The sequence below is a fragment of the Macaca thibetana genome, chromosome 20 (assembly GCF_024542745.1).
Source record: "Macaca thibetana thibetana isolate TM-01 chromosome 20, ASM2454274v1, whole genome shotgun sequence".
NCBI lineage: Eukaryota > Metazoa > Chordata > Mammalia > Primates > Cercopithecidae > Macaca > Macaca thibetana.
In genome coordinates this window covers 41,205,624-41,229,538 of record NC_065597.1, presented here as the reverse complement: position 1 = coordinate 41,229,538, position 23,915 = coordinate 41,205,624, and the positions used below count along the sequence as shown (strand labels likewise).

At 43.9% G+C, this 23,915-nt stretch overlaps 1 protein-coding gene across 4 annotated transcripts in view; it reads left to right on the top strand.

Annotated features, from left to right (window-relative positions):
- The window catches only part of CYLD (CYLD lysine 63 deubiquitinase), a 60,015-nt gene extending 48,719 nt beyond the window's left edge, over nucleotides 1–11,296 (top strand). For all 4 annotated transcript variants that reach the window (XM_050774787.1, XM_050774790.1, XM_050774788.1 and 1 more), the window contains exons 14-18: nucleotides 893–1,025; nucleotides 1,932–2,040; nucleotides 2,845–2,963; nucleotides 3,523–3,739; nucleotides 5,676–11,296. In XM_050774787.1, the coding sequence (XP_050630744.1) occupies nucleotides 893–1,025; nucleotides 1,932–2,040; nucleotides 2,845–2,963; nucleotides 3,523–3,739; nucleotides 5,676–5,860 (763 nt within the window). In that variant the 3' untranslated portion in view covers nucleotides 5,861–11,296. The remainder of the gene's footprint in view (nucleotides 1–892; nucleotides 1,026–1,931; nucleotides 2,041–2,844; nucleotides 2,964–3,522; nucleotides 3,740–5,675) is intronic.
- The last annotated feature ends 12,619 nt before the right edge of the window (nucleotides 11,297–23,915 follow it).

The window sequence follows — 23,915 nt, the reverse complement described above, 5'->3', positions numbered from 1 at the left end:
TTTGGGAAGCTGAGGATTTCTGCAGGCTGATCTCTGAATAGCTGAGTTTTTTTTTTTTTAAGTGAAAACTATGTTAATATTTCCCGCTAAAAATCTTGAAATCTAGATATAAGTTTAGATATAAACAGTCTAACTTTATATCCAGAAATTGTGCTGAAAAGGTAAATAGTAAACTTAAGGATTATTAGTCCTTCTGGTAGAGTTAGTCTTAAAGACTAATGCCATGCTATAGTAAAATATTTAGAAGGAAAGATGCTGAAAATATAAGAGTAACACTATGATTGGCATATGGTAGGTGCTTACTTGGTATTTGTTGAATAAACGAGTGACTATCAGCATGCTTTAGCGGAAAGAATGGTAAGCAGCAGTTAGGGCCTCTGGGTTCTGTACTCAGCTCTGCTTTTGACTTGCTGAGAAGTCATTCTCCTTCCCTAGATCTCAGCGTCTTCATTTTAGAAATGAAAAGTTTGGTCTAGAAGGTCTGCTAAGAATGTGTCACATCCAGGCATATAATAATTTATATTCAGGCATTAAATACAGTTTGCTGCTTTCTAGATTTGGGCAGTGAAATTGCACTAAGTGATTTACCTTTTGGTTAGTTCTGTTCACACAGTGCTTCTTGATTGGGATTATTATTCCATTATTATTTTCCTAATCACTAAGAGAACTTTCCAATCTAAAAACTAAACAAATCATGTATAAGGTCTTGTGCCTAAGCACATTTAATTATTTTATTCAAATCATTTATTTCCCTCTGTTGTTCTGACTATCCAAAGCTACCCCATCAATTTTATGATTTTTCTGTTCTCAAATACTGCTAGGACAACTTCACGTTTTGATTTAAGCATTTAATAAATAGGTTGTATGTATTTTTTTCTCTGCATGTTTTTAGATCAGCAGGTCAAAAGGTACAAGATTGTTACTTCTATCAAATTTTTATGGAAAAAAATGAGAAAGTTGGAGTTCCCACAATTCAGCAGTTGTTAGAATGGTCTTTCATCAACAGTAACCTGAAATTTGCAGAGGTTAGTGCTACTTGTCTGTGGCATTTTATATGAAAGTCTGTGGGAGTCTTAAGACTTTTGGTAGATTCAGTGTCTATTGATTTTAACTAGCTGAGAACAGTTTGAAACACAAACTGTTAAGAAACATAAATTTTAAAAAGTATGCAGTGTTTCAACTTTGCCTTTACAGAAAATGTCTTAGAATTAAGATTGAATTTTTTGGATTTCTGCTGCCAAAGAAAACACCAAGCTAATTTGTGTAACTTGAAAAATTTTAGGTAGTTTAAAGCAAAAGGAGACATGTTTTTTTAAATGCCATTTTACCCAAGCATATTACCCAAATATATCAAAATGTAGTGTGTCCTTTCCCCCTTCATTAAGAGACAAAATGTCTATAAATTCATTTATATTTGCCAAAGAACAAGTGATAGAAATGATTTTTCTTTTATTGTCTAAGAATCGCCATAATTTTAATAGTATATGCTTGTGGTTTATTTTGATTGTATTCATTTCTGAAATCATTTTTGATAAAACCTGAAAAGCCACAGTTATTTATTTGTTGAAATATAATGAGCAGTCTCCTTCTGTGATGATATTTTCTGTATCATATTTGCAAAAACAGCCTTTCCAAAACCTTTAATAAATATAAACCCAAATAAAATGCCATGATTTTATCTGAGACCCAAGATTATTGAACTTCGTAACCTCGAGGTGCTAGTGTGTCCCTGCGATCATGAGCCACTTGAAGACCTGTGGCTTGTTGGTGTCCTGTGTCCACAGCCCATGGTGACATATGGATCCTATTTCATAGGACACCAATATTAAGGCAGAACTCACTGTTTTGTTTGACAGCCATGACTATTTTGGTTTCATAGGGAAAAGTTTTTTTTAACACTTTGATTCTAAAAATATCCGTCTTTTTTATAGGCACCATCATGTCTGATTATTCAGATGCCTCGATTTGGAAAAGACTTTAAACTATTTAAAAAAATTTTTCCTTCTCTGGAATTAAATATAACCGATTTACTTGAAGACAGTAAGTATGAGATTTTTTTAGTTTGTTTTGTTGGTTTTGTGGAAATTGTCAGATAATTCCCATCAGTTGTGGGTTAGACTCTAACTGGACACAGTATTTCCCAAGGCAATTGAGCATCTGAAGAGCCTGGAAAAAATGAAACCAGTCATTTTATTTCTAGGACTTTATTCTGAGAAAATAGAAATGAAAATAATTTGATATGCAAACATACTTATTATCATATGATTAAGAAATTAGAAACAACTTGAATATTAACCAGAGGAGTGTGTATCTAACAATTACACTACTGCCATTAAAATTCATGGTTTTGAAGACCAGTGTGTATGAAAATGGTCATGGTGTAATATTAAGTGGAAAGGTAAGTACATTGATATGTTCTACAAAAGGAGCCATATATATACACACACACACATATATACTTATGTAAATATTCAGATACGAAATTATTAGAGAAAATTCATAATCATATTGACAGTGGTTATCTCCTGCCAACTGAAATTGTAGATGCTTTTAGTTTTCTCCTTTATACTTTCTTGTATCTTTGAATTTTCATCAATGGGCATTTTATAATGAAGGGAAAAACACTCTAGGAGACACTATTTAGAAAAATTATTTGGTCTGATAAAATGTTTTTAAAGATATTTCAGATACTAACTGAGAGCTTAAGTGGATGGAAGAGAAAGAGACTTTTTTGAAGCCATGAACATTATCCTTTTTACAGGCTAACTTTTCTTTACATCTTCTTAATGAAAGAAAACATTTTTTAAAGCCCTCTTAACTTCCCTCCCCGTCCCCACATTTCAGCTCCCAGACAGTGCCGGATATGTGGAGGGCTTGCAATGTATGAGTGTAGAGAATGCTACGACGATCCGGACATCTCAGCTGGAAAAATCAAGCAGTTTTGTAAAACCTGCAACACTCAAGTGAGTTTCCCTTCACTTAATGGATTAACTTTTGTTGAACAGTAACTTATTTATAGTTGAAAACAGAATGCTGGTTTTGGGCAGTTTTTAAAATCATAATTAACAGTTAAAAATTCATAATAAAATTGTATTGCTTTTGCCTTTTCTGTTTACTTGAGAGCTGTTGGTGAAGTACTTGATTACTATGAGTAAGGGATGCATTTAACAAGAGTAAGGAAGCCCATTCACTTGACACGTTGAGTTTCGCTCATCAATGACATGTTTGTTTTTGGGTGTTTTTGTTTTTGTTTTTTCAAGACTGAGTCTTGCTCTAATGCCCAGACTGGAGTGCAGTGGCATGATTTGGCTCACTGCAACCTCTGCCTCCCGGGTTCAAGCCATTATCCTGCCTCAGCCTCCCGAGTAGCTGGGATTACAGGTGCCCGCCACCACATCCAGCTAATTTTTGTATTTTTAACAGAGGCAGGGTTTCACCATCTTGGCCAGGCTGGTCTTGAACTCCTGACCTTGTGATCCACCCACCTCAACCTAATGATATTCTTTTCATGGTCCATTTTAGGTCCACCTTCATCCCAAGAGGCTGAATCATAAATATAACCCAGTGTCACTTCCCAAAGACTTACCTGACTGGGACTGGAGACACGGCTGCATCCCTTGCCAGAAGATGGAGTTATTTGCTGTTCTCTGCATAGAAACAAGCCACTATGTTGCTTTTGTGAAGTATGGGAAGGACGACTCCGCCTGGCTCTTCTTTGACAGCATGGCCGATCGGGATGGTACTGAAAATGCCTTTCTTCTGCATGTGGCACTGGGTTCTGGTTTGTAGTGGGGACGGTTTATAGTGGGATCACCTGTTCTGAGTGACATGATATTTTCCGAGAAAATCCTTTCAGGATTATTCTGGTGACAACAGTCTTATGTCTTGGATTGCATTAACAACCTTGCTAGCTGAACTAAGGAATAATATTATTGTGTGTGTGTGTGTGTTTTTTTTTTTTTTTTTTTTGAGATGGAATCTCGCTCCGTTGCCCAGGCTGGAGTGCAGCGGCATGATCTTAGCTAACTGCAACCTCCACCTCTCAGGTTCAAGCAATCCTCCCACCTCAGCCTCCCGAGTAGCTGGTACTACAGGCATATGCCACCATGCCTGGCTAATTTTTGTATTTTTAGTAGAGATGGGCTTTTGCCATTTTGCCCAGGCTGGTCTCAAATTCCTGGCCTCAAGTGATTCACCCTCCTTTTCCTCCCGAAGTGCTGGGCTTACAAGAGGAGCTGGTGCGCCCAACCTCATATTGTTGTGATATTTTGACATGCATATGCTCTTTTTTAAAAAAAGAATCCTGGAAGTCTTATTTCAGCCCTGAGGGATCTTATTTCCAGCTTTGTTGTCTTCCTTCAGGCCCCTCTCATTTTTGTAGGAGCCACGGTAGCTGTTTATTGAGCACCATTAAGTCATTCTGCCTAAATCCGGGCAAGATGGGGATTATTCCTGTTTTTCTGTTATTAAAGCTGAGGTTTAAGGTGCTTGGGGTCATGTAGTTTGTGTTTAACTCAGTCTTTCTGATCTCAGTGCTTATGTTTTTTATACTAAACCATGTTATCTTCCAGTTGCCAAAAGCTGACAGCAGAAGTAAACAAACATCCTCTTTAGAAAAGTAAAGCCTCTTTTGCATGTAGTATGTTTCTCCATGAGGTGGGGAATAGGCTGCACTTGCCAGGCCACTTTCTAGGATGCTTAATCATTATTTAACTAATGCTTAACGAATGCCAGGGGGGATAGTGGGTTTCAGGTAAGAAATGTTTGTTAAAGCAGCCCTGCCTCTCCCTATAAGGAGTTTGCCCGTTAAGACCAGGCCTGGGCAAGGTTGTGAGGTGTGACTCTCATGTTCCTTCATTCTTACACCCTATGTTTCCTTCAGCTGCTCTCTCAGGTCCAGCCCCCACGATCTTCTGGCGTGGCCCTCCAGTAGCCTAAGACATTCCCTGTGGCAGCCTCTTAAACAGAGGCCCAGGCCCTAGACCAAGAGTTCTCCACCTTTTCTCAGTTCTCTGATGCTTGAGGGATCCCAGCCCCATCTGTAGATGTGCCCCCAACCCAGTTAACATTTGTACTGAACAGCGTAGTGCAACAGCATAGGTTTGGAAAAGCCACTGAGCTAACCCAGAGGAGCCTTTCCTGGAATCTCTGAAGTCATACCCCAGAGCACCTTTATCGGGGCCTGGTCATGTGTCAGACAAACTCTTAGATTTGGGTAAGGATGTGTTTCAAGTGTAGGGAGCTACAATAGTGTTCATTTGACTAGATCTGTTCCTAATCGGACAGTCTCCTGGTGAAGTGTGCTGGGTGACTTGTGTCTGGGAGGAAATGAAATGTGAAGAACGGAGTGTTGTCTACATATGTATTGATAACATGATTCCCTGAGTGACTACAGAGAGAAGTCTGGAAAGTAGGTTTGGGGCTTACCTCAGAATTCATGTGAACCAGGTTTATTTTACCAGGTTTATTCACTGTTGAACCCAGAATCCTTTCAGAAACCAAGAAATGAGAATATGTCAAGAATTAAAGAAGGCTTTCACTTCCAGAAATCAGAAGAAAAATAAAGGCTTTTAGAGCCTGAAATTAGCTTTTTGGAAATGATAGGATTGTAAAATCACTGGCAAAAGGGTTTAGAACTTGACTGCCCTATAAAGAGTTCTTCCTCTGTGCCATAGGTGGTCAGAACGGCTTCAACATTCCTCAAGTCACCCCATGCCCAGAAGTAGGAGAGTACTTGAAGATGTCTCTGGAAGACCTGCATTCCTTGGACTCCAGAAGAATCCAAGGCTGTGCGCGAAGACTGCTTTGTGATGCGTATATGTGCATGTACCAGAGTCCAACAATGAGTTTGTACAAATAACTGGGGTCATCGGGAGAGGCGAAGAAACTGAAGGCAGAGTCCTAACGTTGCATCTTATTCAAGCTGGCAGTTCTGTTCCACGTCCATTGCCGGCAATGGATGTCTTTGTGGTGATGATCCTTCAGAAAAGGATGCCTGTGTTTAAAAACAAATTGCTTTTGTGTCCCTGAAGTATTTAATAAGAAGCATTTTGCACTCTAGAAAGTATGTTTGTGTTGGTTTTTTAAGAAGTCTAAATGAAGTTATTAATACCTGAAGCTTTAAGTTAAGTGCATTGATCATATGATATTTTTGGAAGCATACAATTTTAATTGTGAAAGTTTAAAGCCTCTTTTAGTCCATTGAGAATGTAAATAAATGTGTCTTCTTTATGGACCAAGGATATGAAATCATTTTTCCTTTGTAGCTAACGGTTGCCTTGAGGAAGAAATAATTTGGTTTTATTAAGAGTCTACTCTCAATCCAGTTATTAAAGATGTACTGAGTTTGATTTGTTAATCCTTTCTATATACTGCTGATCCTTGCATGTCTACAATCTGCTCAGTTTTTCTGTGTTTCTGCAATAGTGGTCAGAAAAATACTTAAATTCCCTTAATGGTGTTGTTTTCTATTTGTTCTGGTTTTGAGATAAATGAGTGATTCTGTCCCAAAATGTCCATTTTTGAAGTGATTTTCCTGGAGGATTAGGGTATTTAGCAGTTGAAGCTCTTCATTCATAGTAGTTACTGTCAGCTAACAGGTTTTTTTAAGGCTTTTAACTATTAATATTTTATGGAATGGGGCAAAGTAAATTGATGAAAGAATTGGAGTGATAAGTAAATAGTCCTATACAAACATACAGGCCATAAAAGGATGAATTTGGCGTATAGAATTATTACAATTTCCTGAAAGAGATGGATATTTAAACCTCTATTATTTTAGACAAGATTGTCCAGAACTTAAGTTTGATCTGTCAGCCAGTACTCCCATTAAATTCAGTGTGGTTTCACTTGAGATAATCAGATATGTCATCGAAATGTTAGCAGCAGCTTCATCCTCCTTCTGACTAAAGTAAGTAGAAATGGGATGTTTTGTTTAATAATAGCCATAGTGTGTGTTTAGACCACAGTGGATGTTGTAGACTAGGACCATAGATTATACATGTCAGTGCAGTGGAATGTGCATTCTCTGAGTGTTGTTTTGTGGTATCATTGTCTTTCCTGAATGACTTTCTAACTGTGCAGAAAGGCAGAAAAGTCATCACAAGTATATGGCATATGACTTTATAAAATATTTAATGTGAAAAAAGTGGAAAGAATCTTTATAAACCCTGCAATTACTTTTTTAAAGGCACTTTTGTTCTTTGGTTTTGTCATTCCATTTTGCTAATATTTACTAGCTTTATAAATTACAGTAAGGTACAAAAACTCATCTTGTAATTTTTTCATTTTTGAAATGAAAAAGTACATATATTTTGCACAAGGTTTTATACTGCTAAGTGCTTGGTTGGGTTAGATCGGGGTGAGGCTGAGGGACTCTGGGTTTAGGGCTAGCCCTGCCCCCAACCCCCTTGGGTAAAATGAAGGGTGTGGGGTACAAGACTTGTAAGGCCTTTTCTAGCTCTGACCACCTAGAAGTCCAGTCACCCTGTAATAAATATGTGTTGAATGCAGAAATGGATGAATGAGCTTGTCAATGTGATTTTAAAAAATTGACTACCTGGAGGAATGATTAGGAATCTAAATGCAGCCAGCCCTCGGTATCTGCAGGTTTCTTATCCATGGATTCAACCAACTGCAAATGGACAATATGATTTTTTTAAAAAATCCATATTTTTAAAAATCCGTAAATAAAATACGGATTTTGAAAATTCTTATCTGTATTGAACATGTACAGACTTTTTTCTTGTCATTATTTTCTGAACAATACAAGAACTCTTTATGTAGCATTTACATTTAGTAGGTATTATAAGTAATTTAGAGATGATTTAATTAAAATATGTAGGAGGATGTGTGTCAGTTATATGCAAATTCTGTACCATTTTATATCAGAGAATTGAGCATCTTCAGATGTTGGTATCTGCAGGGATCCTGGAACCAAACCCCTGCAGATACTGAGGGCTGACGATCTAGGTGAGATTGGATTTAACAGTTGGAAAAAAAATAAATAAAGGAGAGAGAAGACAGTTCCTTTCCTGTAGAAATTAAAATGAAATACAAGTTGAGGAAGCTCTGCTACCCAGGCTGTCATGGTAGAGGACTTGAAGAAGACCTGTTTGGATGGACACCTGGTTTCAGGCGTGGAGACTGTCTTAATTGGGAGGGCCTCATCCATAAGTGATTTCTGGTGACATCTTCAGGTGGCGCTTGCCGTCTTTTTAACATTACTTGGGGAGGGAGTGCTCCTCAGGGGATGCCAGGGCCAGCTCTGGTGGTTCCTGGGGAGGCTGCGTCCTTCCCTGCTTCTGAGTATCATGAGGCAGCAGGAAGGTTCCCCCCGCACCTGTCTGTCCTGGCTCCCTCTGGGTAGCCCCTCCTGTTCCGCACTTCAGTACAGCCTGGATTCTCAGGAGGGACATAGTTGGAGCCAGGCTGCATGGCGCGGGGGCTGATGTGCCTGCTGGTTATTTAATTTTTAGCCTTAAGTTTTCTTCAATATTTTCCTGTTGACTTTTTAAAGGTTTTGGTTATCTTTTATTCCTTATCTACAATCAAGATGACAATATAATTGAATTATCTCATTTATAACATGGTTCATGATTCATGATTACAAGTAGAAAATATGTCATATTCCTCACCTCCAAATAAGTGTGTGTGTGTGTGCGCGCGCGGTGGAGAGGGAGAGAGTGGGGAAGGAGAGCAATGTTATCATATAGAGAGAGGCTAAATGTGCCCCATCCCTCACTGTCAGCTTTATAAAGGAGTTAGACTCCATCCGCAGAAGAATGTTTTAGAAGACTAGGAAAACACGTTGAAAACTAGGAAAAACAGCAACAAAAATCAACTAAATATGTTGTTACTGTTGCTAAGGATTTTCTCCTTAGAATAATTTAGGATTTTCAAAAATTGCTGTTTGCCAAATACTGTAGATAAACGGCCAGGTTCTTCCTATCCCTAGGATTCCTTTTTTTTTTTTTTTTTTTTTCTTCACAGATTTTGAGAACAAGGGGGAGACATAGTACGGAAGATTAAGATTCCATTAATCTTACAGAACTGTGTTGTCACCCAAATTCCTGCTTGTTTGAACATGACATCTTCATAGATTCAGGATTCACTAACCTCTATAGCTGGTTCTTGAAAATTATCTGGCCAGATAGTTTTGCATCTGCTTGGATGATTGTAGACTGAGATGTGAATGGAGGATAAAGTATTAGGCCTTCGCTGAGTGACTGCCAACCAAGAAGTATTTATCGGACACTTACTAGGTACCTAGGATTGTATCAGAGGGAATATGAGATGTGTCCCTGCCCTACCTAGTTTTGATGACAGAATATCTATTAAAGGCTACTTAGCTGAAGGGTAAGGGTGACAGGTGTAGGGGAAGCTTTGGGAGGTGGTGTGGTGTGATGGAAAAAGTGGCAGAGTAGGGACGAGAGACTTGCATTCTAGCCCTGTTTCTGTCACTTGTTCTGTACACTTAGACAACAGCTTGCCCTCTTGAGCTTTAGTTTCCTCCTCTGCATAATGAGAGGGTTAGACTACTGAATTTTATAGGAAAAAAATACAAATTCCTGGGTCCCAGGCCATGCCTGCTGAATCCGACTGTTCAGGAAGAGGCCTAGGAAATCTGTGAGGGAAGGCTCCCCAGGGGAATGTCGTGACCAGCCAGGTATGAAATCTGCTAACTGGAAGATCTCAAAGGTTCCTTCACTTTTTGTGATTTTGTGATCATGTAACGTTACTGTATTATTCTACATAAACGTGGGTACTTGGATGTTTATCATACTGTTTCTCTGTGTTTACATACTAATTTATGTAAGAAATGCATTTTAGTCTGTGTACCTCAACCTGCTGTTTCCTAGAGGTGTTAGTAGTCTTTGAATACAAATAAGACTTAAGAGGATATTTGATGTTATTTACCTGGGTATTTTCTTTCCCTTTTATTTATTTAGAGGAAATTGAGATTCTAGGAGTCAAAAAAATGAAAACAAAATCCTTAGGCAAAGTTAAAGAAAAAAATTACATTATTTCTTACTATTTGCTACTTTATAATGAAAATTTTAAAATTATATGAGAACATTTTTCTCTGGGATAACAAATCCTTGTCATAAAGTGAGAGGTCTTTTTAAAGTAGGTAGGCTATAAGGCCTGTAATTTAAAATAATACCCCTTTCTCTCGGGGTTGGTGCAATTCTCCATTAATGAAGATAATATTTGAATTCCTCCAAGCAGGGGAGGAGTCGGGGAGGAGAAAGGAATGTTAAAATGAAAACTCACGTGCAAAAGAGGAGGTGGAGGAAGAAGGAATGTAAACCCCTTAAAGCAGATGTGTGCGGGGCCATATGAAGGCCAGGATTCTGCGGGTGTCAGGGGGTTTCCCCTCTTGACAGAGACTGGGGTTTAGACTGAGGCTTCCTACAGGGAGTTCGCATTGCACCTCTCCGTTCCCCTTTCAGACCTCTTTTTGGGGAGAAGAGATGGGAGGAGGGGAGAAAGACTGTTCATCTTATTCTCAATGCTGGAGCAGCTGAAGGTTTTCTCTTGAGTCAGGATGCAGTGGCAACACATTAACCAGCCAGTGTGGCCAAGGATAGTGGAAGAGTGGGAAAGGAAGGCCTTCCTCCCCCATGATGGTAGCATCCATCAGTCTCTGTAGCCAGGTTACTCAAGAACCCCATTTGATTTCCTGGCCCTTTGCCTTGGCAGTGATGGCATTTTTATTTCACTGTGTTTTAAAGTCTTCATTTATTTTTATAACATGGGTTAGGGAGAAGGGCCACTCATGGAGGGATCGTCCTTTCAAGCACCACAGCTTCAGATATAATTAGCATTTTTAAATACTGTCCACTTTAACTTAAACATTTCTAGAGGGAGTATATTGGAGACTCAACTGCCCTTGGTTTTAGTTTATAAAATGGCCTAGTACTGTGGAATTTTAATTTTAGAAAGTCTTAGCATCAGATCATAAACATTCATTAAAAGAACTCACATCCCATTTGAAACTTCCCAGGGGAGTTGCGATTCTTAGTAGATAGGTAGAAAGGGGCTCATTTTCTACGGCATTTCCCATTTCTAGTATCTTGTTCAGCATGTTTTATTTTTATTTTTTGTCTGCAGAACATCCTATATTTATGAGAACATTCTTTAAGAAGACCACCACATAGAATACCCCTTCCTATCAGCTCACTCTGATTTAGCCTTAATTTTGTTAAATTTTTTAGAGATGAATGAAGTGCTGCTGTGGAAAGAAATGTACATATACTATTTCTGTATCATTAAAATTACATTTTTATGGTTCCTTTTCCTGGATTTCTTTGGGAGAAGGGTTTTGGGTTATGAGAAAGCTGGAATTGGGTCTCTGCAACACTTTAAGTTTTTGCTGTGGTAAGATTTCTTTGAGGAAATGCTTTACCCGGCCATATCTCTGTTTCTTGATCAGGCCTCTACCACCATTACAGTTGCTTCAGAAAACCTCACACACTTACCCTGTTCTGGGAGATGTGCCAGTGGCATTATGGTGCTGTGTGGCTTCTTGATCTAGCCGAGTATTTCTGACCTCTGATGCTCGTTAAAACTCAGCTGCTCCAGCCTCCACGCCACTCCAACCAGAAGCTGTCCCCCGCTGCTTCATTCCATCATCTATAAACATGAACCCAACACCGTTGACTAAAGAGCAGTGTGTCTCATTCTTTTTTCTTTTTTTTTTGAGATGGAGTCTCGCTTTGTCGCCCCAGTTGAAGTGCAGTGGTGTGATATTGGCTCACTGCAATGTCTTGTCTTTCAGGTTCCAGTGATTCTCCTGCCTCAGCCTCCCGAGTAGCTGGAATTACAGGCGTGCGCCACCATGCCCAGCTAATTTTTTGTGTTTTTAGTAGAGACAGGGTCTCACATGTTGACCAGGCTGGTCTCGAACTCCTGACTTCGAGTGATCTGCCTGCCTGGGCCTCCCAAAGTGCTGGGATTACAGGTGTGAGCCATCACGCCTGGCCAGTAGCGTGTCCCATCCTACTACAGCTGCCACAGAGGCAGTTAAATATTTTACTTTTTTGTGATGACCAGAGGAATGGTCACATGATGTACTGTGGACTGAAATTCCTACTTTGGTCTTCTTTTAGGTAACAGATCAACCTTCCTTGGAAATTATTTGGAGTTTAAATCACTTAATGTGCCATGATAGGAAAGCTAGAATGGTCTGAGTTTGTAATAGTGGTATTAACAGTACACTGAAGAATGTTCATTTCTCGGGGGAACGTAGAAAATTTATTGTAAAGCTACCAGCCCAAAGGAAGAGCCCAAGGAACATATGAGGAATGTGTTCCAGAGGCAGGACAGATAATTTAGAAGTAGGATGAAAATTTCACTATTTGTGAAGAGGACATTATATTTCTGTTTCAGAACCCCATGGGTGGATATACATGCTGATACCCAAACAATGCTGTTCTGACAGCACTGCTCTTCCTTGTCAGAGTCAAGGGTTGGCACACTTTCTCATAGTCCCCACTCCTTGTGACTCTGGGTCTGTTAATGTGACGGTGACAGCACATTCCTTGTGCCCTTCTGCGGATCTGGACAGTTAAGTGAAAACAAGTCCTTGTCAGAAGAAAGCTGGCCTGGCTGAAAAGGAGGAGCCACTGGCCCTCCCCTAAGCCCCTTTTCCTGACTTGCTGAGGCATGTTCTCCCTCATTATCACCCGAAGAACGTGTGTGCACTGCCTTCGAGCAGCAGTTCTCCATTCAATCCTGGTTGCATGTTGAATTCACATAGGGAGATTTTAAAGACGCCAGTGGCTGTGTGCACCCCGGACCTATTGGAATCTGAAGATAGGGCCAGGAGTGGGTCCTTGTCAAAGCTCCTTATGCATTTCTGTTTCAGAACCCCATGGGTGGATATACATGCTGATGGCCAAACAATGCTGTTCTGACAGCACTGCTCTTCCTTGTCACATTCAAGGGTTGGCACACTTTCTCATAGTCCCCACTCCTTGTGACTCTGCGCAGCCAGGATTGGGAACAAATTGTCAGGAGGAATGGAGTTTTCTGAGGGAGACAGAATCAACTTGGCATTCCCTGGTGGAACATTCTGCCCTAGAGAAAGAGAATGTGGATATGAACAAGCTCCTCGGGGGGACGTAGAAAATTTATTGTAAAGCTACCAGCCCAGTCCCTTAAGGAAGAGCCCAAGGAACATATGAGGAATGTGTTCCAGAGGCAGGACAGATAATTTAGAAGTAGGATGAAAATTTCACTATTTGTGAAGAGGACATAAAGATATCCTTAGAGGGGCATGATGACGATGCTATTCTCTTTGTTTAGGAAATATTTCAGAGATAAACCTCAAATGTATAAAAAGAAAAGAGAGAGCTCACCAAGTTGATTACGGGGAAAAAAAAGGTAGGAGAATTCTTGGGGAGGGACTGTTTTGGGGCAAGCTTTCGAGCCTGTCTTCACGCTGAACTGTGGGCAGTCAGGTCTCCGTGGGCTGCCAGCTTCGGTAGACCCCTTGGAGTGTGGATTTGATTGGAAAGGAGGTAGATTCTGAGGTCTAATTAGAGTAATTAGATGAGTGGAGACTGAAAGGGATATTATAAGAATAGTGTAATTCACCCAGCAGGCTGACCCTTATTACAAAAGTGTGACTCAAATGTGCAAGTTGCGTCCACTCTTCTGACTGTACCACTTTACTAGAAGTTAATGAAAACCTTTAAATTCTGTGTATGAAGTCACCTTACAAATAACACACAAACCTGTTTTCACATCCAATATGGCCTTTTCCAAAGTAAGTAGTTTGAAGTTACACTGGGGTTTGAAGAGTTGGCGAAGTTGACTGTACTGGAGATGCCTTCCTGAGTCCCTCTCCTCCAGCCCTCCCCAACTTTAGCAGACTTTGGAAGCGACCCCTCAGGCCTTGCCTTGCAGGTTCTATTTGGTGGCAGGCAGGACTCAGCAGCCTGCAGTAAATGCAGTCAGGCCTCAGGCCATGAAGAGTGACTTCTTAGCCGCGCCTTCTTATTGGCTCCAGAGAGGCGAGGCTACTCCTGGGTTAGTGCGTGGCGGGGCGATGACATTGGAATATATTGTGTTTTAAACAAATGTGTATTTTGTTGGGTCTGGCCATCTCTGCAAACTTCAGACTGTTTTGTTCCGACGTATTTCTGAACTGTGCCCTGTAGGTCGCCCACTGGGGGTGGGATGGGCCGCTGCAGGTTGGAAGGACTAAGTGCAGTTTCAGGTTTCTGTTCAGAGGTCACCTCCCTAAAGAGGCCTTCACAGACCACATTAGCCGGGGCGTGCTGGCAAATGTTTAACAACCAACTCTTGGGGGCTGAGAGGCAACCCTGTTTGTAGCCTCTGCTCATTTGGTGGTATAAATACCCCCACCATGGCCAATTGCAAGCTACCAAAATGACACCTTTGAAGGAACTAGGGAAGACTTACATAGTGGGATTAACACAAGTACATAGCGTTTCCACCATACAGATACAATAAATACCTGTGCACGAACCACGGTGTCAGACAGCAGCCTATGAACCAAACCAGCTCAGCACCTGATTTTATGAACCACATTTGATTGGAACACAGTCATGATCATTTATCTAAGTACAGGCTGAATATCCCTTATCTGAAATGTTTGAGACCAGAAGTGTTTCAGGTTTCAGATGTTTTTGGATTTGGGAATATTTGCAGTACCGGATGAGCACCCCTAATCCAGAAATCCAAAATCCAAAATGCTCCAACAAGCGTTTTCTTTGAGTGTCATGTTGGTGCTCAAGAAGTTTTGGATTTTGGAGCATTTCAGATATTTGGATTAGGGAGCATTTAAGATTTTCAGATTAGAGATGTTCAGTCTATATTATCAATGCTTTTGTGCTACAATGGCTGAGTCAAATAGTTTTGACTGAACCCTTATGGCTCACACAGTCACTAAATGGCCCTTCCCAGAAACAGTTTGTTTACCTTTGGCATAGAAAATGGTAAAATGTAAAATAGTTAGGAAGTAATGAGTTGTGAGTATTTGTTACCTTTGTTTTAAATATAATTTCATTTTAAGTTTATATAATTTGGTAGTTTAATAATTCGATAATAGATCCGTCCAAGAACTGACTCGCAAAATTCCTGAAAATTTTATAATGGGCTCTTGTGAGCCATGGATGCCAGCTCCAGTTTATTTCTGCCATCATCTCAAACGCACCTACAGGCACTTATAGACTCCTGCGCGCTTCATTTTCTCCACAGCACTGATCCCCTGGCCGCATGGCTCATCCTGGGCTCCTCAGGACTTCCTGTAGTCCCTTCAATTGTCTTTCCTTACCACCTTGATGAGTGCCTGGCACAAACCTCCCGCCTCAGCCTCCTGAGTAGTTGGGACTGCAGGTACACACCACCACGCAAGCTGACTTTTTACATTTTTGTAGGGAGGGGCTTTCACTATGTTGTCCAGGCTGTTTCAGCCTTTTATTCGTAGAAGCCCCACTCACTATTGTCCTTGTGCTCAGAATTAGATCACTGTCCCCATTTCTTTCGAGAAAGCACAAGACATCTCCGTCTCTAGTTCCCCACATAATGCTTCCTCTCAGAAGTGGAGACATCGTAGAACTCCCCTCCTCGGGCTTTGATGAACTTTGAATGAAACCATGCACGGCAAGTGCTTGTCACAGTGCCTGGCACTCCGTAGCCCCTCAGTAAACAGCAGCCACCAGTGGCAGCAGCAGCAGCATTAGTACTAACATCGTAAACATGAACTTGAGAGACAGGGTGCAAAGTCTAATCAGCAGGTCTCTTTCTGCCTCTCATCTCCCTCCACGATCCTATTTTAAGGCACACTCTTGAGTCTTTAGATGGTTTTCTGAGATTGAGATTTTCGCAGGCATCTTGTCCTCCTGAGTGCAGCAGCACCATCTTGTGGTCATTACTGGTTATGGCGCTGTCCCAGATCTCAGCTCCCGAACTCCGAGCGGCAACCGGAACCCAGGCTTGGGAGGCAGCAGGGATTTTTGAAAGCCAATGTGGCAGTCGGGGCAACACACTAGATTACACACTACATCCAAGACGGATTAAGTTTCCTCTGAGTCATTTCGGGACAGCTGCTTAGTTAAGTTGACCATTTCTGTTTGGGGCTGTCCTCTCTCATAATGGGCTCTGTCTTGCCCTTTCTCTGTATCTGCGGCTCCCTCTGTCTTGAGCTTTCAGGCATCTTCTACAAACGGGGTTTAAAATGAGCTAGCGCCATCTACTGGGCGAATGTCGTAAGGTCGGTTGTGAGGTCCTGAAATCTGCAAAGGAATGAATGAATTACAAATCTGTGGCTTTACTGGGGGAATGTCGGTCTGATGTCCCCTCCCTTTATTAGCGACCCTTTCTCGGTGTAAGCCTCATATCTACTGTGCTAACTTTAGTACAGGTTACTTTGTCAGGATCCCAGTATGAAAATCAACCACACTGTCTTCAGTGCTTCCCAGAGAGGGAGGGGTCTTTGGACCAGCCTGCGTGGTAGTCATCCAGGGGCCTTTAAGAATGCAGACTCTGGCTGGGCGTGGTGGCGCTCACCTGTAATTCCAGCACTTTGAGAGGCTGAGGCGGGCAGGGCTTGAGGCCAGGAGTTTAAGACCAGCCTGGGCAACACAGCAAGACCTTGTCTCTACAAAAAATAATAATAACAATAAAAACTAGACAGGTGTAATGACGCACGCCTGTAGTCCTAGCTACTTGGGAGGCTGAGGCGTGAGCATCACTTGAGCCCAGGAGTTGGAGGCTGTAGTGAGCTATGATCACACCACTGCACTTCAGCCTGGGCGACAGAGCAAGACTCTGTCTCTAAAAAAGAGAATTTGGTCTTGGAGGCCCTGTGCAAAACCTACAGCATCAAGATCTCAGGGAGGGCCCTGGAATGTGCATTTTGAACACTTCCCCCTTTCCCCACCAAGAGAATCGGGCACACGCTGAAGTGTGAGAACCGCTGCCATTATGGAGAAGAGGCTTCCCGCCCCGCTCACCCGCCACTCTAGAAATCCAGAGAAGAGATTCCACTTGGATTAAGACTTGCGTAAGTGGGGAGTTGAGTCCAGTCTCTCTCCCCCACTGCAAGACCCTGTTGAGGTGACATGTAATAATAATAAAAAGACTTGCATGAACTCCTTTCTGTGCAAATGAGAGCGAGCATCTCTCACAAAGCCACAGTGCCCCTGTCGCTCATTTTATGTGTGGATTCAGTGATAACAGACCCAAAGTCCTGGGACCAGCACCTGGCACACCATGGGGGCTCAAATGGGTCACTACTGCTGCTGTTACCGGTGTGAGGCCGGCTGGAGGCCTCCTCAGCATTCCTCACGCCCTCCCATCCACCTCTGCTTGGGAGGTGAGGGAAAATGGTTTACACTTTCATACCCACGCTCGGCCTGCCACCTCGGGCTCTTCTCCCAGAGCAGGGCTCACTTCAAACAAAGCACACAGCTGTGTTGGAAAGATTCCAGTACTGAGGTCACCCCCTTCCTGGGTGGTGCCTCGCTGAGCCTCAGTTTCCCCATTCCTAATACAGAGAATTGTATTAGAGTCTGCGTTGTCCCTTCCAGCTCTGACGTTCAGGGCGGCTCAGGGCTTTGGAAGCCCCTGCCCCATGTGGCACTTCCGTGGTGTCTGGGTCTGGTGTATGCAGAGACCCCTCCTCAGAATGCTGATTCCTCTTGCTTTGGTTTTTTCTCTACCTGCTACCCCTAACCAATTTTGCACAAATTGTGAGTCATGTAGGTGCTTGTTTTTCAAAAGCCTTTCATGTTTTGCGTACCTCATCCCCAGCAATTCTGTTGCTAGGAAATTTTTCTAAGGCAATCATGATCACAGATGTGCCCAAGATTAGCCATCAGACTCCAAGCAGCACTGCTTATAAGGGGGGGCCACACTTGAAAAAGTTAAATGTGCAGGACCGTATAAATGATGGTACAGCTAGACTATACCGTAACCATTAACCATGTGCAGTCATTAATGATTCTTCTGGAATGTAATTTTTTTAAGGACATGAGCAAAATTTCACAATAGATTAGGTGAAAAAAGTGGATTATTAAAAACCTATGTATCATAATAGATCTAATTTCGTGTATACAAAAATTTGTGGCTGGGCATGGTGGTTCATGCCTGTAATCCCAGCACCTTGGGAGGCTGAGGTGGGCGGATTACCTGGGGCCAGGGGTTTGAGACCAGCCGGACCAATATGGTGAAACCCTGTCTCTACTAAAAATAAATAAATTAGCTGGGCTGTGGTGGCATGCCTGTAATCCCAGCTACTCAGGAGGCTGAGGCAGGAGAATTGCTTAAACCCAGAAGGCAGATGTTGCAGTGAGCTGAGATTGCGCCACTGGACTCCAGCCTGGGTGACAGAGGGAGACCCTGTCTCAATAAATAAATAAATAAATAAATAAATAATTGTGCAGGTACTGAAAAGTTTGTCCGCAGGGAATACGCTGATTCCTGAGGTGACAGTGAGTGCAGATAACTTTCATGTTTGTGTTTTTTTCTTGTCAGTATTATCTAAATTAAAACCTGTGGTTGACTGAATGGCAGGATGTGTAGGGAGGATGATCAGGAAGGGGCCATTAATCAGTAGGAGAGAACGGACACCAGAAAGGGTGTGGGCTGTCAATCAAATACTGTTGAGCTGTTTGGGAGTGTGGAATGGTCACCTCCGAGGTCATCTGCATGATAAAGACCCACGTGGACTTCCACCAGTTTTGAAAAGAGACCTGGTCATCCTGGGAAGAAAAAGACTGTCTGGAAGGGCTGTGGCTGGGCCCCTGGAGATCAGAGGCTTTCATGGCTCCCTGGAGGGAGTGCATTGCAGCTGGCATGGAGGGTGAGGCTACCAAGAGCTCACCACATCAAAGGGGTGGGCGTGGCAGTGGGGGGCTCTGGGGTGCACCAATGGTTTCCATCAAAACAGAAGCCATCCCCAGATCAGGAGGAGCATTCCGTGTGGTGGGGGTCCTGTAGAGGATAGTATACGGCATAAATGTCAGGATCACACTCGGGAGACTGAGGCAGCTGAGCCAGGAGGCGAGGAAGAAAGAGGAAGACTATATTCTGTCCAGTTGGTATAAAAATCAGACTCAGCCAGCATCGCCCTCTGCTCTATGTTCAGCCCTCCAGGTAGCCGCCTAGAAAATCTTTTCACACCCATTGTCCCACCCTCTGAGTAGACAGAATGGAGAGTTTTATTTCACAGCTGGAGAAACTAGGGCTAAAGGAGCTCGATGATCTCACTGGGGTTACTTGCGAATCAGACCTATGCTGTGGGACTGTCCCGCAGGACGAGAGCAGCAGCTAGGAGTGACCATGGGGAGCCCCCTTGCCCTATAGGAAAATGCCATCACCCTTTCCCAGCCTCAGATGATAGGGGTTCCGGGACAGAGGGACACCTTGAACATAGGGTGCTGTGGAGAGTGGCGCGTGCCTGGAACATGCTGTGTGGACAGAGGAGGTGGGAGAGAGGAGGTGGTTTGGGCTAAGACGAAGAGCAACTGTGGGAGGGACTGCATTCTGGAGACCCCAGAGCAGGGGACGAGGAAGAAATTGATCAAGCAATCCTCCCAGCTCCACCTCCCAAAGTCTTGGGATTACAGGCATGAGCCACTGTGCCTGGCCTACCTGGAGTGTGGTGTGTCTGCTCTCTGGGCCTCAGTTTCCCCACTTGGTGAACATTGGGCCCTGTGTTAGGTACTTCCGATATATGCTCTCTTATTCTTGTGAGAACCTCATTCCCAATTATCTGATGAGAAAGCTGAGGCTCAGGCAGAGCCAGTGGGACTTGAAGTCAAGGCCACCTGCCTCTACTGGCCTGGCATTGACTCTAAAAATGAGGAGTGGGAGGAGGGCAGGTTGGTCCAAGATGATTCCCTCAGCTCCTGCCTGCTTCTGCGGTCTCTCTGGAGGTGGCTGCAAGGCTCTGCTGGGCCCCGGCACTGTCCCCTCAGCTAGGGAGCAGTTGGCAGGGTTCCCACTGTTCAGTCAGGTAAGGGCCTGCTGCTCTTTGATGTGGCCTGTGTTTGGTACCCATTCTGTAGCCCAGAGTGCCAAGACAGCATGCCATCTACCCTGCCTGGGAGGGCGGCCTTGTGCTCAGCTTAAATTTTATTTCCTCCAGCCCCTGGTAGCCCCTTCACCCCTGCCAGCCTATCTGCTGTGGGCGCAGCTCCAGTTCTGTCACATTCTGCCCATGTCCAGGGCTATGCACAGAGCCACAGTGCCGGTGGGGAGGGGCGCTGCCAGGGGAGGCCCAGAATCTAGACCCTGGATGGCCCTAGGGAAGCATGGGCTACTCCCTTTTCCTTTCTTTCTTTGTTATTGAGATGCATCTTGTTATCCTAAAGGGCACTGGGCCCCTGTATAGGGCTCATGGAAATTTACATTTCCACACACCTTTGCAGCCATACATCAGGTCAGCCTGGGGACCTTTCCCAGCACCTCCAACGCTCCTTCTGCTCCCGCAAGTCAAGTTACCTCCCTGCACCAGTGATCACCACTATTTCGATTTCCATCATTGTAGATCCCTGTTACCAGGTTTTGAACTTATCTAAAGAGAGTCATGGATCGTGCACACTTCAGGTAGTGTCTGACGTCATGCTGTGTGCATCCTGTGGGCTGTGTCTGTTGTATATGTCCGTGATTCTACTTCATAGCTATGTGCTCTCTGATGTAAATACACCATCGTTTATTTATGGTTCTCCTGCTGATGGAAAGGGGCATTGCTGACAGTTCGGGGCTACTACACATGACACCACTGTGATCCTTCTTGAGTTGGTGGATTTTAGCTTTAGGAGAGACAGCTACTGCCTTTTCCAAAGTGTACACTCCTTCCTTCTTTTATTATTATTTTTTAACCAACTCCACTGAGGTGTAATTTACATAGAGTAACACACACATTTTTTAAGTAAACAGTTAGATGAGTTTTGACACATTCATGAATTTATTTTTTATGAGACCAAGGTCTTACTATGTTGCCCAGGCTAGTCTTAAACTCCTGGACTCAAGCGATCCTCCTGCCTCACCCTCCCAGGTATCTGGCACTACAGGCATGCGCCACCATGCCCAGCCAATTGTAGAAAATTTTGTAGAGTTGGGGATCTTGTTATGTTGCCTAGCCTGGTGTTGAATTCCTGACCTCAAGTGATCGTCCTGCCTGGGTGTCCCGAAGCTCTATTACAGGCATGAGCAACCACACCAGGACCTGACAAACTTTCTTTTAGTGTTGCAGTTCAGTGACTTGGAGTAGTCACCTCCAGCTCAAGGTGCATGTGCCTGCACGTTCCTTCCTCTTTTTGATAAAACCCAGGTTCAGTTGGGTGTGGTGGCTCATGCCTGTAATCCCAGCACTTTGGGAGGCTGAGGCGGGCGGATCACGAGGTCAGGAGATCGAGACCATCCTGGCTAACACGGTGAAACCCCGTCTGTGTACTAAAAATACAAAAAATTAGCCAGGCGTAGTGTCAGGCACCTGCAGTCTCAAGTTACTTGGGAGGCTGAGGCAGGAGAATGGCGTGAACCCGGGAGGCGGAGCTTCCAGCGAGCTGAGATCGCGCCATGCACTCCATCCTGGGTGACAGAGCAAGACTCCGTCTCAAAAAAAAAAACAAACAAACAAAACAAAACAAAAAAAACCCCCAGGCTCAGCACCGGGTGGAGAAAGAGACTGAAAGTCGGCCCAGAAAGCAGTGTAGAAAGCTAGTCTGGACTACCATTAGCATCAGGGACCTCAGTCACCGGAGCCATTGAGATGGGTCCACCCCTTCTTTCTCTCTCTCTTTTTCTTTCTTTGTTTAGTTCATTAGCAACAGGGTCTGTCTCACTATGTTGCCCAGGCTGGAACACCTGGGCTCAAGCAACCCTCCCATCTCAGCCTCCCAGGCCCAGTTCAACCTTTCTTTTTAAAGTTGGAGAATTTTCTAAAGTTTTCCAACTTTAAAGGCTGTCGTCTAGTGAGGCAGGGCTGCACCCAGGGGCAGAGTTAGAGGCAGAGCTGGAATAGAACCCCAGCATGGGAAGTCTGTGTTCACGGGGGCCATTTCACCCTGGGACATTGTAGAGCAGCCCAAGGCTCTGACTAAGGAGGCCCAGCACCTGGGGCTGGCGCTTGGTCTGAGCTCTGCAGGCTTTCCTGGGTGGAGAGGAGTCTCTTCCTGCCATGCGCACCAGGCCTTCCCTAAGTGACTCAAACACCAGCCTTCCTTGGGCTTCCTGGGCTGTGAGGATTCCACAGTCTGGCAGGGCTAGTGGCCTCAGCCGCACACTCTGAAGCCAAGAGGGCTCTAGTTCCTGATTCTACCCTGTCCCTTAGCAGCTCCCCAGTGCTCTTCCAGGCCTTAGGCCTGACCATCCCCACCTCTCCCTCCTCGCCAACCTGCCACCTCCTGCCTCAGGTTGACACACTCAGGAAGAATTCAAGCCTGTCCCTATATAAACGCCATATTCCCAGGCACTTGCCTGGGTAGAGACGAAGTCTCAGCTCACTGCTAGGGGATCCCGAGGTGCCCACGGTCCCCACACCCCTCCAGGAGTCCTTGCATTTGTGCAGTGCTTTAGACTAATCTGTTGGCTCAGCAGTGGGGCCCCAGAGGGTGAAAGCCACATTGTCCCTGTCTCATCAGCAACCAGCACAGGGGGCCCCAACTGTGGCCCCCCTCCATGTTTGTTGGGAGACTGAATGATTCTCAGGAAGCTGTGCAGCCATCGGTCATTTTACATGGGCATTTCCAAGTTGGGTGCTTTTTGCACCATGCTATTTTGGGCGGGAAGGCTTTTCCAGTCCCCTTTTTCCTTGGCATGACACAGAAGAATTTCCTTCACCCACATCTGGAGCATCTGGAGTTACCCAGGTCAGCCTGTTGCTTTCCATGGCAAACTCCAACGCATGGTGTTGGCTCATTTTCATCCCCACTGTCTGGGAGCCCCTGAGCCTTGAGCTTAGCTTCACTATGGGCAGTCTATTCTCCCTAGGCCTTGGCCAGAGCCAGGCAGGGGAAGTGCCCACTCAGGAGCCGATCCACCTCCCTGGGGGCCACCAGGTCGAGCTGGGTGCTCTGTGAAACCAGCCACACCCAAGCTACCGGACTCTGGTCACTCCGTGCTCCTGGGCAAGACTGTCTGTCTGTGAGCCTCAGTCCCTCTGTCTGTAAAATGAGGTGTGCTAGACTGGGATTCTCAAGCCCACTTGTCTACAGGGGCCAGGCAGGTACCTTAGGGAAGGGAGAGGGTTGGAGTGTTGGCAGAGAACTGATGTGGTAAAGGAAAGGAAGAAGCGGGCCAGTATATTCTGATTTTTCAGACCAAGTCAGAAATTTCTAAGAGAAGTGAAAGTTCCCAATCTGTAAAAATCTGGCAATTTTTTTTTTAAAACTCTGTATGTGCCAGACGCGTGTAAGCCAGAGAAGCTCTATGTTGAATAGGAGCTGGGTAAAATGAGGCTGAGACCTACTGGGCTGCATTCCCAGGAGGTTAAGGCACTCTAAGTCACAGGATGAGATAAGAGGTCGGCACAAAATACAGGTCACAAAGACCCTGTAGATAAAACTGTGTGGCAAAGGAGCTGGCCAAAACCCACCTAAACCAAGATGGCAACAAAAGTGACCTCTGGTTGTCCTCATTGCTCATTATGCACTAATTATAATGTATTAGCATGTTAAAGACACTCCCACCAGCACCATGACAGTTTACATATGCCATGGCAACATCTAGAAGCTACCCATATGGTCTAAAAAGAAGAGGAACCCTCGGTTCAGGGAAATCTCTGCCCCTTTCCTGGAAAACTCATGAATAATCTACCCCTTGTTTAGCATATGATCAAGAAATAACTAGAAGTATACTCAGTCAAGCAGCCCATGATGCTGCTCTGCCTTTGAAGTAGTCATTCTTTTGTGCCTTTACTTTCCTAATAAACT